General features: G+C 54.6%; 1 protein-coding gene across 13 annotated transcripts in view; it reads left to right on the forward strand.

The window, feature by feature from the left end:
* The window catches only part of DGKZ (diacylglycerol kinase zeta), a 41,154-nt gene that overhangs the window by 14,602 nt on the left and 9,736 nt on the right, over positions 1–16,816 (forward strand). For 5 of the 13 annotated variants that reach the window (XM_077863044.1, XM_077863042.1, XM_077863043.1 and 2 more), the window contains exons 2-5: positions 14,625–14,733; positions 15,153–15,248; positions 15,554–15,631; positions 16,726–16,782. In XM_077863044.1, coding sequence (XP_077719170.1) covers positions 14,625–14,733; positions 15,153–15,248; positions 15,554–15,631; positions 16,726–16,782 — 340 coding nt within the window. Of the gene's footprint in view, positions 1–8,900; positions 9,038–10,848; positions 10,893–13,535; positions 14,289–14,624; positions 14,734–15,152; positions 15,249–15,553; positions 15,632–16,725; positions 16,783–16,816 lie in introns of those variants that run through there. The other 8 variants (XM_077863036.1, XM_077863037.1, XM_077863038.1 and 5 more) reach the window with 5 other exon arrangements.

Genomic DNA, 16,816 nt, shown 5'->3' on the forward strand with positions numbered 1-16,816 from the left:
AGGACTCACTTATCCTCTGGCATGGTCCCAGCAGCCTGACCCTGGGCAGGTCACACAGCTTGTGGATTAACTGGTTTTGCACCTCAGGGGCATCAGAAATTACTTGGCACTTCACACGCCTAGACATAAGGAGCCTGGCCCTGCAGAGCCCCTGGGAGCCTGAGCATTGGCTCTGTACCCCCTGCCCTTCATTAGTGCTCAAAGTCGTCAGTTCCCAGAGGGCAGGAAATGCACCTGTGGAACAAGTTTGAGACAGTAGGTCCCATTTAGAGGTGATGCCACATGGCCCCAAGTGAGCGTAGTCTAGACTGGTAGAGGGTGCCCGCTGGGCAGCCTGAGCTGAACTTTGGGTTGGATTTTGCAGTGCTCGGGAAGGTACGTGGTGAGGGATGCCTCTTGTAGAGGTGAGAACCCCTGTCTGTGGTGCCGGGATGTCTGGGAGCAAAGAAGCCTCTTTAAGTGGCTTGTCTTACTCAGGCTAATACTGGGAGTGGCCCGGGTGTCCAGAGGACCAGGTGCAGCCAGAGTCCCTGGATTCCTGCCAGTTGGAGAAGAAAAAGGGACTCCAGTAGCTGAGGTGTGGCGCCAGTTTACCCCATTCTGCCTAGCCCCTGCAACATCGTGTACCAATGTGGAGCAAGCCGAGGTTGGGAACTAGGAGAGGTGTCTGTCTATCTGTCTCTCTCTCTCATCTTCCTCTCGTCTTCCTCCACTGCCACACACCGGCCAGAGTCTCTGCTTACAGGTCACGGGAGGGGATGGGCAACTCTTGTCATTTTCTCTCCGTGCTGTCCTCCAAAAAGGTCACATCTCAGGATGCAGAGCCACCCAGCTGGCAGAAGAGAGCAGGAGGGAGAGAGGATGTCCTCCCAGGCAGGGACTGAGTGACCCTAGTCAGAGAAATCCTAGGCGCTGGGCAGCTGCAGGTAGAGGAAAGAGAATCAGACTTGCTGTCCCTGACGTCCTAGAGCCCTCTCCAGAATTCACCTGTCATCCCCCCAGGCAGAGGAGGAAGTGAGTGAGCACATGGCCCTGAGGCTTGGCCTGTACTGGGCTCTAGGAGGAGCAGAGATTGGGTCCCTGTATCCCTGCAAAGGCTCAAGAGAATTTCAAGGTCCAGAAGCAGATGGGCAACTTGTCCTTGCAGTATTGCTAGAGCGACACAGGGGGGCGACAGCTACCGTCGTGGAGAGGGTGCTGGGAAGGGAGATTCTCCTTCCATCCAGTGCACTAGTCCCAAACACCTGCTGTGGGTGGACCCACAGACACCTCCCCCTGCCAAGTAAGTACCTGATGCTCTGGTTGCCAGGGCAGAGCCAGTCAGAATGAGGCAGAAGGCAGGCGGGGCGGGAGCTTCCCCAGCACCTGGCCCAACCCCTCCCCCTCCCTAAAGATTAAGGCACAGTGATGCAGCCCTGACTGGGCCACGGTCTCACAGCTAGCTAGGGGTTATCTAGGACCCAACACTGGTCCCCTGACTCCAGTTTCATGTCAATTTGTACCGCATCTCAGGACCCCACGGCCTTCCTTGTTTTCTCAGGAATCCTCATCTGGCAGCTTTCACCCTACCCTCCACCTGTCCTCCTCCCTGCCCTCTCTGCATCTCCTTCTGGAGGCTGCTGCCTGAGTGGCTCTGTAGGTCATCGTGGGAGACAGTGTGGGTAAGAAGGGGGAATTGCCACACCTGCATCCAGGCTCACCAGCTCCCCTTGTCCCTGGGCCAGATTAGTGGGTACACCTGTGGGTGGTGCTTCCTGTTTCCTTGGTGGAAACCCTGCTACCCTTAGGGCACCCCCATAGTTCTCAGCATGGGACCTTCGTGGCACTTTAGTCAGGGGTGGGAGCCTTGAAAGGTAGTTTTGGGTGGGAAAAGAATAGGCCAGAGCAGTGACCAAGCGCTCTCGACGAGCTGCCTATCATTCTGCCATCTTTCCTTTGTGTCCCCTTCCTGATCTGAGACACCAGGTACAGTTAGGTGGTGGAGAGCAGGTTTGGGTGAGACCAGGGACCCCGTGGCCCAGGGAGAGGAGGGGGAAGCTGAGGCCATGAGCACTCCCAACCGCCCCCACACTCGTCTGTATCCAGGTTTGTGATGTACAAACTCATCTTTCTCTGCCAATTAACAGTTGCCAGAAATCTGTGAATCTATACATTTTGTGTAATCCTTACAACAGTATTGTAGTTGGTTTTATTCCCATTTTACGGATGAGAAACAAAGGCTCAAAGAGGGGACACCTGGGTGGCTCAGCAGTTGAGCCTCTGCCTTGGCTCAGGGGTGATCCCGGGGTCCTGGGATCGAGTCCCACATTGGGCTCCTTGCATGGAGCCTGCTTCTCCCTCTGCCTGTGTCTCTGCCTCTCTCTCTCTCTCTCCCTCTTTGTGTCTCTCATGAATAAATAAATAAAACCTTTAAAAACACAAAAAGGCTCAAAGAGGACAGAGGCCTGGCCTGGAATCACGCTGCTCGCACTGGATCTTTTCACGACACAGGCTGCTCCACTTCCTAGCATCCTTTTCTCTTGTTCCCTAGCCCCAAACTGGTAGTGCCTAAAACAGGTTTGAGTGTTCTGTGACTTGAAGAGACTTTTGTCTTGTATGCAAGTGGAGTGGGACCTGGGAGATGTTCTGTTCCTTGACCTCAAGGGAGAATTGGCACCAGAATCCCAGCTTCAGGGGCAGCAAGGCTGGGCTGGGGGAACCCTTGGGACTGGGACGAGGAGAGTTTGAGGGAGAATGGGCTGTGAGCAGGTTGTCATGTGCTCCCTGGCTGGGTGTGGCGTGGAGGGTCAAGTCTGTGATCTTTTATCTTGCTTTCAAAGTGTGGGTTGCAGAAGACTCAAGAGACGTGTTCAGAGGAACCCTTGATATCACCCTGAGGTCATGGGTGGCCTGTGGCCTGTGGCCTGGGGAGAGGTGATTGGAGGACAGCACGGTGCACTGGGCCTCATTTGTACTCAGCACCTCACGAGCAAGAAAGAGCCCCAGAGCCCTCTCCCTCCCTTTCAGAGACCTCCTCCCCCTGCTTCTGGCAGAGTGCCAGTCCAGAGCTCCCACGTAGAGGCCTCTCCCCTGCCAGGGCTGAGCCCGATCACAGCACATGCCAAAATAGCTGTCTGGGAGCCTGGGCCTGCACCACCCACGCCCCAGCATCAGCATCTCGCGGGTTAACAGCTTGCCTGGCTCTCCGCCCCCCCTTCCCCAGCTTGCTGACATTTTACTAAGGCGGGGGCGGTTGTGAAAGGGAGCAAGCTGGTTCCTGCTCCCCAGCCCACACAGACACCCCACTGACACAACCTGCCACCCGCTCACCCTCCTCTGGAAGGCATCCTTTGGGGGGAGACCTTCCGGCCCCACAGACATGGAGTTCCTACTATGAGACAGTGTAAAGAACACAGTTCGGCTTCCCTGCCACTGCTGAATCCATCTGTGGAAGACCCAGAGCAACCCCAGGGAGCTGTTCTCCCTCTTGGGGGTGGGAGGGGGGGTGGTTCTTAAAAATTATCTTATAAATCTTTTAAAAAGCACAAAATATTTTACAGTTAGAAAAGCTAACAGAATCCTGTAACACTCGCCACTTAGTTCGGTCAAATCTTAACCATCATGCCATCTTTATCTTAGATAGAGGTAGAGGCCCTGTGTCTCCCTCCCCAGAGGAAACCACAATCCTGTTTTTTTTTTTTTTTTTTTTTTTTTTTGGTGTTTGTATTCTCATGCCTTTTAAAAACATTTCCTACATAGGTGTCCATCCGTAACAGCATATAGTATTGTTTTGTATGGTTTTGCACTTGACTAAATGGTGTACCATACATATTCTGAGTTCGGGTTTTTTTCTCCATATCATTTTGGAGATTTAACCAGCTAGAGGCATGAGCCCTGGTGTTCCATTTTGGGTGCTCTATACTAATCCTTTCTATAACTGTATGGCAGCTTATTTGTGCAGTACCCTGTTGATGGTCATTTAGGTTGTCGGTGGTATGTTTGCCATGGGAAGCAGCCCTTCAGAGACTGTTCCAGTACAAGGCTCCTTGTGTGCTTGGTTACAGGGTGGTGTATCTTCCACTTAGTTGTTGCCAAGCACTGCTCTAGAGCAGTTGTCCTCATTTTTAGGTCTCTGGAGTTATTTCCTTTAAAGTTCTGCTCAACTGAAGAGTCGGTTACCATGAACAAACTTCTAGGCTCCCATGAGGAAGACAGGGTGGGTGTTACCCTCATGTATTAGATAAGGAAATTGAGGCTCAGACAGGGTAAGAAACCTGACTTGAGGCCCTGTAGCTGAACCGCTCTGGACCTTTGAGTCTAAGTCCTCGACAAAGCTCTCTGTCTCCGGCAATTTCTTGGAGACGTTTTAGGCACAGACTCAAAGGCAGGAAAAGGCCCTGTGTGTGGTGCGTGGAAGCAGGGCGGTGGCGGTGGCATTTGGGGGGGGGGGGTTGACAGCTGATTCTGAGAAGCTCTTCTAGGGGATGGAGGAGGGAGCAGCACAGATAGAAAGCTCAGAGAGGGAGTTAAATTTTGAATGAGGGATGAGGGGGCATGCTGCTCTGGGCAGATGGGGAATGGGAGCCTGCTGCAAATACAGGAGAAGGCAATGAGAGGACCGGCCACGAGGGAAGACTGTTCCGGGGGCCAGCAGGGGTGTGGGAGACTCGGAGACATATGGGCAGCTCCGTCAGGGATCGGTTTCAGCATGTGCCTCTGAGCCACCAGAGCTCAGCCCTCACCAGGAACTTGTCCTCCTAGTGCTGGCCAGACGGCCTCAGGAACCAGCCAGCCCCTGGGTCGGTGTGCCTGAAGCTCTTTGCTCTCAGCTTAATCAGGCAGCTGAACCTGGACCATTCACTTTTTCCTCCATTCACTCTTTCTTCCACGTCCCACACTTCTAAACCCTGGGGATGCAATTACGGGCACTTCGTGGTCCCGGGGGCTCACAGTCTGGTAGGGGATACCAAACTAGCGCTGGTGGCCAAGAATAACCAAGAGAGAAGGCCTGAGCGTGGGAGCAGCTAACCCCCCGGGAGAGGGGGCTGGGAGGAACTTTCCAGCAGAGCCAGTGTCTGAGCCAGCTCCGAGAAGACAAGAGCAAAAAGATGAGAGGTCACTGAGCAGAAGAGGGGAATGGTATTCCGGACAGACTGCCCAGTGCCAAAAGCACAAGCACAGAGAGAACCCGGAAGTAGAGAGGGAGGGGTTTCAAGCATAGACCTAGAGCAGACTCCTGGGTTCAAATCCCAGCTCTGCCATCTACCAGCTGGATGACCACAGGCAAGTTATTTCATCTCTTTGTCCCTCAGTTTCCTTACCTCTAAAATGGGGGTAATAATACTAATAATTTTTACAAAGTTTCATGAGTTGAAATTTGTAAAATGCTTATTAGAACAGTGCCTGGCACAGGCTGTGTCATCTGTCAAAATGTAAAGAAGTACAGAAGAGATGGCACAGGAGGCCGAGAGGCCAGTTGAGTCCAGGCGCAGGGCTTTGCGTTTTGCTCAGCTGACAGTGGAAGGCTACTCGGGGGTCAGTGGGCACCCTGGGATGATGTGTGGTGCTGGTGGGAGGATGGCTTGGAGAGGAGGCTCTAGAGGAATGAGTCAGTCAGTCATTCCACAGACGTTTCTCCAGGGCTTTGCAGGAGCCTCACCCTGAGACGAGCTGGAAGACTGGGGATGCTTCAGCAAGGAGCTCAGAGCGGGGGCCTGGGCCGACCCCCCAAGCCCCTGAGCTGCCCTTCCTCTCCCTCCTTGCCCACCACCCTCATGTTGCCAAGTCCTCCTGTCCAGGTTTCATAAGGAAAGCCATGGAAGCATGGAGTGGACCATGGCACCTAGCCCTGAAAGGGGGCTCCCTCATCACTCTTTGGGCTCTAGAGAGGAGAGGAGAAGAAGGTAGCTGCTAAAACAAAGGCTGTTGCCATCCCCTTGTGCCTGACAAAGAAAAGTGGCCTGGGCCGGCCTGGGCCCTGTGGTCAGTCCTTGGGTGCGGTGCCTGAGGTGGAGGAAGCCCATCTCTTCCCTTATGGCCCTCGCCCCTCCCCCACGGAATTCCCTTTTCCTTCCTTCTGAGCTGATCGGTGGTAAACACTGGACTCACTGCCAGGCACTGTGCTGGGCATGCCCAGATATACTGGACCTGGCCCCTGGTCCCCGGGAGATTGTGGCCTGGTGGGTGGGTGGATGGGAGGAACAAGATATGTGCATTTGAAAGAATTTGGACTTCCAGGGGTCCAGCGGCAGAGAAACCAAAATGAGTGATGTGACCAAATGAGTGATGTGAGGTTACTAGTGAGAATGGTGAATTCTTGGTTGGGGCAGCTGTGAGCAGGTGGGGTTTTGATACGAGCTGGGAAGCAGCCAGTATTCCGGGCAGAAGGGATGCTGTGTGCAGGGACACAGTAGTGGTCTTGGGCAAGGCCACATTGGGGCACAGAGAATAGGATGGCTTGGTTAGAGCTCAGGGGTTTGTGTCTGGGCTGAGGAGGCTGTGTTAGTGCCACACTGCAGAAGCCACATTTGCCAGGCTGGAGGTTTTGGAATTCATTCTGAGCTAGTGGTTCCCAAAGTGGTCCTGGAGGTGCCCTAGACCCTTTCAGAGAATTAGTGTGGTCAGAACTATTGGCATAATAATACTTTCAGAGCCGCCCTGGTTCACGCCCTTTTCACCGTGTTAGTAGTGTTTGTAGTGACCGTGCAGAGGCAATGGTGGTGTGGAGCAGCTGGCCCTCTGACACAAACCAAGGCAGCGGCTCCAACACGAACTAGAAGCCGTGGTATTCTTCACACTCACCACAACAAAATGCAGTAAAATGTATTAATTTTATAAAGCCCAGACCCTCGAGTATACATCTTTTTAAATATTCTGTATGAAGAAATGTGAAATCTAAGTCAAGGCAGTTTTGCAGACTGTGATGGTTGTCTTGAAAAGCAGTCTTGGGCAGCCCTGGTGGCTCAGCGGTTTAGCGCCGCCTCCAGCCTGGGGCGTGATCTTGGAGACCCAGGATCGAGTCCCACGTTGGGCTCCCTGCATGGAGCCTGCTTCTCTCTCTGCCTGTGTCTCTGCCTCTCTTTCTCTCTCTGTGTCTCTCATGAATAAATAAATTAACTCTTAAAAAAAAAAAAAAAGAAAGAAAGAAAAGCAGTCTTGCTGCTGGGTTGCAAGCTGTACTAGTTACTTTTTTTAAGGAACACCATTTTAACTCGAAAGAACACCTGGCAGACAAAACTCTTCAGAGTTGGGTATTTGGCAGACATTTTCTCAAAAATGAATGAAGTGAGCTTGTCACTTCAAAACCAGTATCAGTATTTGTTGCTGATGATAAAATTTGAGCCTTTGAAAGGCAAGAATTAGAATTTTGAAAACCTCATATGCATTGTCTAGAGCCTGACAGCTTCCCAGGACTGGAAGACTTTTCTGGTGAGACCAATAGCGACGTTAGCAAGTATGACTTCTTGATTTTGTATAGGGAAATGTGTCAAGTTTGGAAGATCTGCATAACTCAGTAAAATATATTTTCCAATGCTTGATATTACAAAATTCACAATGCAAGATAGATGAGTGAAAAGTTCATTAATATGGTTTCAGATTCCATATAGCCACTAACCTTTAAGAAACTACCACTTGTCACATTTTGATGAAGTAGCAAAGAAGAACATCCATAATTGCCTGAAAAGGCTATTAAAATACTCTTCTTCTAACTACATGTCAATGTGAGGCAGAATTTTCTTCACATACTCAACCAAAACAACATATCACAACAGATTGACTGCAGAGGCAGATAGGAGAATCCAGCTGTCTTCTATTAAACCAGAAATTAAAGAGATTTGCAAAAATTAAAACAATGCTACTCTTCTACCTAATTTTTTTTTTTTTTAGGAAATACAGCTTTTTTATTTTTATTTATTTATTTTTATTTTTTATTTTTTTGGAAATACAGCTTTTTTAAAAAATAAAAGTATGTCTGTATGTTAACATAAATGAGTTTATTGTTTTTAGATGAGTTAATATTTTTTAAATCTCTCAGTTTTAATTTGTAATATGGTAAATATTACTAGTTCTGACCCCCGTAAACAAAACCTTTTGGGATCTTCAGTAATTTTTAAGAGTGTAAAGGGGCCCTGGGAGTTTGAGAGCTACCACACTTGACCCTGGAGAGCCAGGAGTGTAAGCTGGAGGAAGGGGGTGGCATTCTGGACAGGATGGGTGTGACATGAGCTGACCTCTCCGGGACACAAGCCAGGGCAGCTCTGACAGACCTCTCTTGGCAGGGTGGGGAGACCCAGGCTGGATAGTCCCAGCTCAGCCACTTCTGGGCTCCGGCAGTCACAAGCCTCCATGAGCCTCAGCTGCTTGTGGTTTAGCTGGGACGGTAATGCCACCCGTGCAGGAGAATTATAAGCCTTCCGTGTGATAATGCTTGTGAAAAAGTGCTTTGTAAGTTGTGAAAGACTCAACAGATATTTGTTTTTGTGGTTACTTTGATGGGAGCCAGTGCTTAGCTGTCTCAGACGCTTTCCCCCAACCCCAGAACACCTGTCCAGTGGGTAGGAGAGGACATTCGATGGCCAGAAAGGGTGCGATCCACCCCCCACTTCTACCTCCCCAGACCTTCTCTGGGAGCCAAGGCAGGGGCCGAGTGGCTCTACCGGGTGCCAGGTGGAGGGGAGGCTACTGGGCTATTGCTCAGGCTGGCTCTGGGGACTTTGGGAAGAGAAGCCAGGAGGCAGGACTGGTGCGCGTGTGCCCGCCCGCCCACCGGCCGCCTGCTTGCTGCAGGGCCTGGAGCTGCCGCTGGGAGAGGAAGTGCAGTTGGTTACCAATCGGGTTATTTTCATAACGGCTGTCTCAGGCTGGGGGGAGGAGGGTGGCGAGGGGGAGGGGGCAGGGGAGCAGCCACAGCGGCTCCGCTCACTCTCCAAACTAGGACTTGCTCCGCCAGAGGCCGGCAGCCTGGAGCTGGAGGCAGAACCGGGGCTACCTGCCCACAGGGACCCCAGGCCCCACCCGTTCGCCCACCTCCTGCCCGCCACCCTGCCTTCCAGATCAGGTCAAAGGGGACTACCCCCCAACCCTTCCTTGCCTTCTGCTTCCTCCTTCCTGTATCTGTCTGGGTGGGTCTGGGGAGGAACGGATCATGGTGGGCCCAGGCACCACTATTCCTGGATGAGGCTCTGAAGCTGATGGAAAAGGGAAGGGAAGGGGTAGGCTAGGCTCCTGCCCCAGCCAGACCCTGTTGAGGTCAACATTACTGGCCTGCGGCCGCCTTTCCTATGCAACCCTGGCTCACCTGCTCCCTGCTGCGCGTTTGTTTTGTTTTGTTTGGGGCAGGCTTCTCTTAGCAAGTAAAGACCTCGGGAGAGCCTGGACCCTGTCTCACCAGCACCCTCCCCCCCCCACAGGCCTGCCTCCACACTGTCTCCACCTCCTTCCCTCTGACCTTCGGGCTGTGGGAGCAGAGCACCCAGAGGTGGCTTCTGACCAGTAGCCCCTGGGGAGGCCTCTCCAGACCCTCACTCTGGGGCCACTATGCACCATTCCCAGCCTCCCTGAGGAGATGGGCACATGGGGCCCTGCTCACAAGGGGGGATGAGAACCCTGGCCAGATCCCATGGGGTGTCCTGTGCAGGCACCTCTGGGGGCCAGGCCTGCTATGAGGGGCAGAGGGCATTTCTTACTGTATGAGCAGATACCCAGGTGGCTCTCGCTGCCAGACTCTGTTCTTCATGTGGTGGGTGGTGGCTACCCCAGGGACTCCTGCTTCCCTTTCTAGGTTCCCACTCCCACCACAGGTAGAGACAAAAACCCCAGGCACGATCCACACACCCTTGTGTCTGCTGTGGGTGTAGGCTCTGCCATGCCCCTACCCTCTGCCAGGTATCATCAAGTACTTTATACCATCATCTCATCAGAACCTCCCTTATGCCAACCTTCTCAACTGGGTAGTATCACCCCATTTTGCCGATGAGAAAGTTGAGGATCAGAAAGGTCAGTTGATCCAACCGGGAAAGCAATGGGAGGATTCCAAAGCCCTAGGGCTTTTCCACTTGAAACTAACATAGGGAGGGAGATAGTCTAGGCTGGGCGGCTGGGAGTCTGGTTCTCTCGAGCCGGTAGCCAACGAAGCTGGGTCGTTGACACCCGCTCACCCACTGGCAGCTGCCCGTAGCCACACTCGCTGCTGTTCATCAAAGGCACATGGCCGGATGTGTGTCCCTCCTATAGCATCCTTTGTCTTCCCCAGGCTCTCAACAGCCAGCTGGAACCCTTGAATCCTTTCCCATCCTGTTCCCTTTGGGTGTGACAAGCTTCCCTCGGGTTCCCCGCAGAAGGCTCAGAGGCAGCCATTTTGCTGTGCTATTGGTGTCAGAACCCTGCGGGGTCTCCTCCAGTGACCTTTACATGTAGTGTGTGGTATGCTGAAGATAGATGGCAGAGCACGAATCGAGAAGACACTGCTGCTTAGAGCTGTGCTGCGGGGAAAGGCTGGGACACGCCTGAGGCCAAGTGGGGCTTCTCAGAGGACCCAGGAGAAGCCTCAGCAGAGATAGGAAGTCTGGAATCAGGCTATTGCTGACCAGAGGACAGAGGTTTCTATGGAGACCAGAGGAGCAGGAAGCATGGGGCCTCGGGGGAGGAGGCATTGGGAACATAGAGGCATGGGTGCTGTGCAGGACAACTTGTCATAAAATATCAGCTCAGCCAGTCTCGTAGTCTCCTTGGACAAACAAGATGACAGGCCCATGTGGGGACGGCTTTGTACATGGTCGCACGACAGTGGCCTGGCTAGCCTGCTTTGCTCCCCACTCAAAGTGACTGTACCGCCAGGCAGCTGATGAGACTCCTGGACGGTTGGACTTGGGGCTCCCCGGCAGCATGTGGGCTGGAGCCCTATGGAAGCACCCGTAAGCTGCCACCCTGTTGTGAGGCGGCCCCTGCCTCCTGGCCCCACTCATCAGTGTGGGTCTGGGCCCTGGCCACTGCCCCAGACCTCATCGCCGCTCACAGAGTGCCTGCAGCACCTCCCCCCTACTTACTGTGGCCTTTTGTTTTCTGGGTGACACTAGCATCAGGCGGTGTGTGTCCGGGTGACTAATCTCCTCCAGGCTGGGCAGCTGTCACAGGGCAGCCTGACCAGACGGGCGGGGAAAGCTGACACCCTGGGGGAGTGCTGGCAAGCCAGTGCCCAGGCAGCAGTGGGCAGCTGGGCCTTCAGGCTTCTTTTCCTGGGTACAGAGCAGACCAGAGTCAGGCAGGCCTGGGTTCAGGTCCCAGTCCTGCCACCGAGCGGCCTTGTGACGTGGGGCATGTACTGCACCTGTTCAAGCCTCGTCTCTGTAGTGGAGCCACTGATCCTGCGTGCCTCACAGACTTGTGGTGGGGATCAAGTGAGATGATAAATGAAAGTACTTGCTTAGGGCCTTGTCCATTGTAGGTGTTCAAGCAGTTCAGCGGCCATTGTTGCTCTTATCAAGGCTCCCCTTCCTGCCCCGGCCCACCTGAGTCTCAGCCCCATTGCCCAAAAAGAAAGATCCTACTCTCCGCTGAGCTTCTAGAGTACAAACTTTGCCTTCACGCAGACTTGGGTTCCGTCATCGGCTCCCCATTGGCTAGCTGTGGACTTCAGGCAGCTTACCTCCTTGTGTCCCAGCTTCCCGTCAGGAACATGGCATGATGCAGGGCCTATTTTTTCATGGTGCTCTGGTTTATAAAATGATAACGTGTGTTTATAAAGGGCTTAGCAGAGTGCCTGGCCCATGGAGGGCACTCCGTAAATGTAAGCTCTGGCGATAGTGATTTTTGTAGCTAGCCAAGAGCTCTCTGCCCACGCCCTTTCACTTGCCCTCAGAGCTTAACTCTTGCCCTTCTCCCTGTCGGAGGAGGGACTGTAACAGGCAGAGACCAAGAAGAGCCAGGCAGTCTCGAACACTGGTTCCCCAGGCATACTGCCTCCGTTGTTCCCTGGTCACAGGAGCTCAGACACCTTGGCCCTATGTGCCTCTCCCTAAATACCTCTGTACCCATCCAGGGCTTCAGCCTGGCATTGCTTGCCTGGACTCACAGGGTAGTAGCAGATTAAAGAGTGGTTGAGTGGGTGATGGGAGAAACAGGCAGTCGGCACATAGCTGTGGGCCTGGGTCCTCAAGCCCTGCATCCACCACCGTTTGTCTAAGGCTCCCACCCACCATGCCTGACTTCCTCTAGGCCCCTAGCAGGTGGCCGTATGTCTCTTGCTGGCCCCAGGCAGATGTCCCATGGCTGTGACTTGGACCTCTCTGTGGCTGCCAGGGCCCAAGAGATCACTTGGTGGTGGGATACAGGCCCTGGGCATTCTGGAGGCATCCTCCCTACCCCTGCCCCAAGTATACCTGGCTTCCTGCCCTTCCCCCACTGTTTGGAAGAAGTGACGGTACAGTAATCCCAGCAGCCTGTAAGAAGGGACAGCCAGGAGTAGATGAGCTGGCGAAGGAGGCTAAGAACGGGTCAAGGGAGGGTGGTTTGAGTAAGGACAGTCCCCCACAGGAGGGAACTCTGGGTATAGAGTTGGAGCTTCTAGCATTGGTCCCCAGGACACAGTGCAGTTCACAGGCTCCCTTGGCAGCAGGGCTGGAAGGGTTTTCAGACCTCACCCGTCACCTGGTACTTGCACACATGGGAGATCCGTCCTCGGCATCTCCAGAAAGGTGAGACGGAGCAGTCTAACATCAGGAAAGGGCCTGCTTTTAGCCCCTCAGAGATAGAGATGCACACCCAGAACACACCTGAAGGCTTTCCTCTTGGCTCAGGCCTCTCATAGCTTCCCATGTAGAGTCCCCATGGTTGAGGACTGGGGTGGCTCTCTCCCTGTATAACTCCCCCAGTCTGAGGGCATTGGTCACCAGAGCCCTTTGATCCCTAAGTCAGATCTTCCCCTTGTCTGGTGCCCAATCTCTGCCTGACCCCACGGTTTGGGGCTGAGTCTAGGGGTCTTATCTGGACTGAATTTCCTTTCAGAGAGCCTCCTTTTATTACCATAGCTTACTTTGTGCCATGTCCCAGGAGGGGACACCTAAACCTAACCTGCTCTCAGTTGGTAGCTAAAAAAAGGCCCAATGAGAGGGCGGGGAAAAAGGCTTCTCCTTGGCCCCTCAGTCTGTAGAAGCCAACTGTACACTGGAACCCAGGACGGTGGGCTTCCAGTTTCCTTTTTTTCTTTTCCATCAGCTTCAGGCAAGGGAGTCAAAGGCGAGGGCTTTGTGGTTTATGGTGCCTGGACAGGGGAGCCACATGGGTGGCTGGAAGCCCCTTGTACTCGTTACTCTTGGGGCAGCAGAGGGTATAACTGGGGAGAGCGGTAGTGCTTCCAACAGTGGTGCCTGTGGGCTCCCCTGAGGATTCCGTGGTACCCTCACACGACCTATTTATGGAGGTCAGAGGCCGTGGACCCCTCCTTCTTCCTCCCTGTGTCCCTTCTCTGTTCAAAGGGTAGAGGCCATGACTGGGCTCCAGAGCGTAGGATGGGCCAGAGCCTGGCCCAGCTCCTGATGCTCCCGGTCTCTGCCCAACAGCCCTCCACCTGCCCCTGGCATGGAGACCTTCTTTAGGAGACGCTTCCAGAGGAAGGAGCCAGGCCCCGGGGAGGGGCAGCGGCGGCCCAGCAGCGTGGGGCTGCCCACAGGCAAGGCCCGGCGCCGCTCCCCTGCTGGACAGGCCTCCTCCTTGCTGGCACAGCGGCGCCGCTCCAGTGCACAGCTCCAGGGCTGCCTCCTGAGCTGCGGGGTGGGGGCCCGGGGTGCCAGCCGCCGGCGCTCCAGCACCGCACCTCCTGCCTGCAACCCCCGCTTCGTCGTGAATGAGGTGCCCACCGCACAGCCTGCCACTGTTGGGGCGCAGCTTCTCAGCACACCCTTGCTGTTGGCTGGGCTCATAGGCATGAATGAGGAGGAGGCGTCTCGGGAGGAGGACGTGACAGTTGCGGCATTGAGTGCCACCCAGCTGGGCGCCAGGAGACTGGGCCCCTCCTTGCACCGGGGCACCCTCCTGCCTGTGCCTGGCTGTCTGCGCCGGCGGCGCCGAGCCTCCTCCCACCTGCTCCCTGCTGACGTGGTGTATGACTGTGCCCTCTGGGGCCTGCACGGTTACTATCGACGCCTCAGCCAGCAGCGGGCCCCAGGCCCACACCCCGGCCTTGGGGGCCGAAGAGCCTCAGGCACCGCAGCTGGCGCTCTGCTGCCTGCCCGCGTGCGCCCGCTGTCCCGCAGGCGACAGGTAGCCCTACGGCGCAAGTCGGCGGGACCCCAGACCTGGAGTGCCCTGCTTGCGTAGGTATAGCTGCGGCCGGCAGGGCAGGTGTGCAGACCCCGAGGAGGCTGGCCTGGAGGAGGGACCTCGAGGCTCTACCTGGCCTGAGGGCTCCCTTCTTGGGAATAGCTCTGGATAGTGCCTGGAGGCCAGTGCACCCTCCAAGGGCAATGAGGAGGGCTGAGTCTCCTGCTGGGAACTGCTTAGGTTCCTAGGCTGCTATGGCACGGGTGTTGTAGTCCCTGCCTTGGCCAGGGGTTGAGGTCACGGTGAGGGCAGAGATCGCAGGTAACACGAGGGGAAGGAAGTAGAGTTACCAGGTGCTCAGCTGGCCTCAGCGATCTCCTTTTCTGTAGGAAAGCCATCACCAAGTCGGGCCTCCAGCACCTGGCACCCCCTCCTCCCACTCCTGGGGCCCTGTGCAGTGAGCCAGAGCGGCAGATCCGGAGCACTGTGGACTGGAGTGTGAGTGGCAGGGTGCTGGGAGGGAGGGACAGGTGGGTACCAGCCCCTGCTGGGCTTGGGGGGCTGCTGCGGGAGGAGCCCATGGGCCTTTGGGGTCAGGGCAGACCTCCTGGGGTAGCCCGGTTTGAGCCAAGCCCTCAAGAGCGGGGAGAGTGGGAGGAGCCCCTGGCTGGCTCAGTTGGTAGAGCTTGCAGCTCTTGATCTTAGGGATTGTAAGTTCAAACCCCACGTTGGGTGTAGAGATTACTTAAAATTTTTTTAAATCTTCAAAAAAAAGAAAAATGGGGACAGTGGGGAAACAGGATGGAGCAAAGTAGATTGTGGTGGCTGGTTTATCTTGGGGGAGAGGTGAGTTGGCAGGGCAGGGACTGACGTGCTGGGTAGCAGGTTGCTCTGAGCATGCTCATCTCATGGTCTAGGAATCCGCGACGTATGGGGAACACATCTGGTTCGAGACCAACGTGTCGGGGGACTTCTGCTATGTTGGGGAGCAGTACTGTGTAGCTAAGATGCTGGTGAGTGAGCTCTGGGTGGCATGCTGCCCCCTGCTGGTGGAGCGAGTCTAGAAGCCTATGGACAGACCTGCAGGCCTGACAAGGGAAGATGGGAAGACTCTCACTTGACACCCCTGCTGTGGGCTGCCTGAGGATGGCAGAGGGAATGGGGGCTGTGTTCTTTCTGACGCCAGGACTGGGAATTCCCAGTGAACACAGAATTCCCGGCTGTGCTGGGGCAGATGTAAGGATTTCTCTTTCTGCCTGGGGCAGCATCCTGGAGGGAGTTACCTGGTGCCTCAGGGCCCTCTCTTTGTTTTCTGTAGCAGAAGTCAGTGTCCCGGAGAAAGTGTGCAGCCTGCAAGATCGTGGTGCACACCCCCTGCATCGAGCAGCTAGAGAAGGTGAGTATGGGTCCTTAGCCTTTCCTGCTCCTCCCTATTGAGTGCTGAAGTCATTTTAGTACACGCACGTGTGTATCTCTGCACGCATATTCACGTTACAAGCATTGTGTGGTGAAGAGCCAAAGACCTTGGGGCTGAAATGTCTGCCTTTGAATCCTGTCTCCCCCCATAAGCTCCCCTGTCCCCACTGCCCAGAACAATCCTGGCACAGAGTGGTGCTCACTGACTGTTATTCGGTGGGATGAATAAATAAGTGACGGCCAAAACACCATTTTATCCGCACCTAAGTTAGCATTTAGAAGGGGCCATTGTCTTGCCGAAGCTTGGCTCTGTCCCCTATATGCTGCTGCTCTAGAGACCTTTCCCTAAGGACCATGTCCACAGTGTGTCTACAGCTGGTGCCACGTCTGGGCCCTGTGCTTCTAGAGGGAAGTTGGGGGAACCCTGGGTAGGCAGGTCCAGGCAGAGGGTGGGAGGGCTCCCCAGGCAGCAGAAACCCATCAGCACATGGGAAAGCCTGTAAGACTAGGACCAGCGTGAGCAAGGGTAACGTGGGCCACTTGCCCCAGCCCTTAACTCAGAGAGTGAGGCTTCCCTTGGCAACTTGGGTGCTCCAGCTAAGGCTGGAGCAAAGACAGTTGGGAAAAGAGAAACAAACGTAGCCCCAGGCATTATAGAGCCCAAGGTGGAAATCGGACCAGTTTCCACAAATGAGCTCATGGTCTCCAGGGATCAGCCCGCGCGAGTCTGCAAGCAAGGATCAGGGTGCCTTCCCGTGCCTAGGTTGGGAGCACTGGAGGGCAAGGGGAAGTATGGGAAGAGGCAGGGAGGTGGACGCAAAACTCCCAGTGTCCCCCATCCCAGGATACTAACACAAGAAGGAAGAGCCCTTCTGGATAGTGGAGAGGAGGCGGGGAAACAGGAGGGCTTCTGAGAAGAGGTGTCTCATATTCTGATGGTTCCCAGGAGGCTTTGGGGCTATCACTACCTTGTGAAGATGACTCCGAATGACACTTTCTTAGAGAAGGTGGATAGATGCCTGACTGCCTGAAAGGAGGTTCTAACAGTTGGGTGGTCATTGCAATGTTTCACAGATAAATTTCCGCTGTAAACCATCCTTCCGTGAATCAGGCTCCAGGAACATCCGTGAGGTAAGTGCCTAGGGTAGTTATGGGTAAGGAGGCA

Source organism: Canis aureus, chromosome 21 (assembly GCF_053574225.1).
Source record: "Canis aureus isolate CA01 chromosome 21, VMU_Caureus_v.1.0, whole genome shotgun sequence".
NCBI classification, from domain to species: Eukaryota; Metazoa; Chordata; class Mammalia; order Carnivora; family Canidae; genus Canis; species Canis aureus.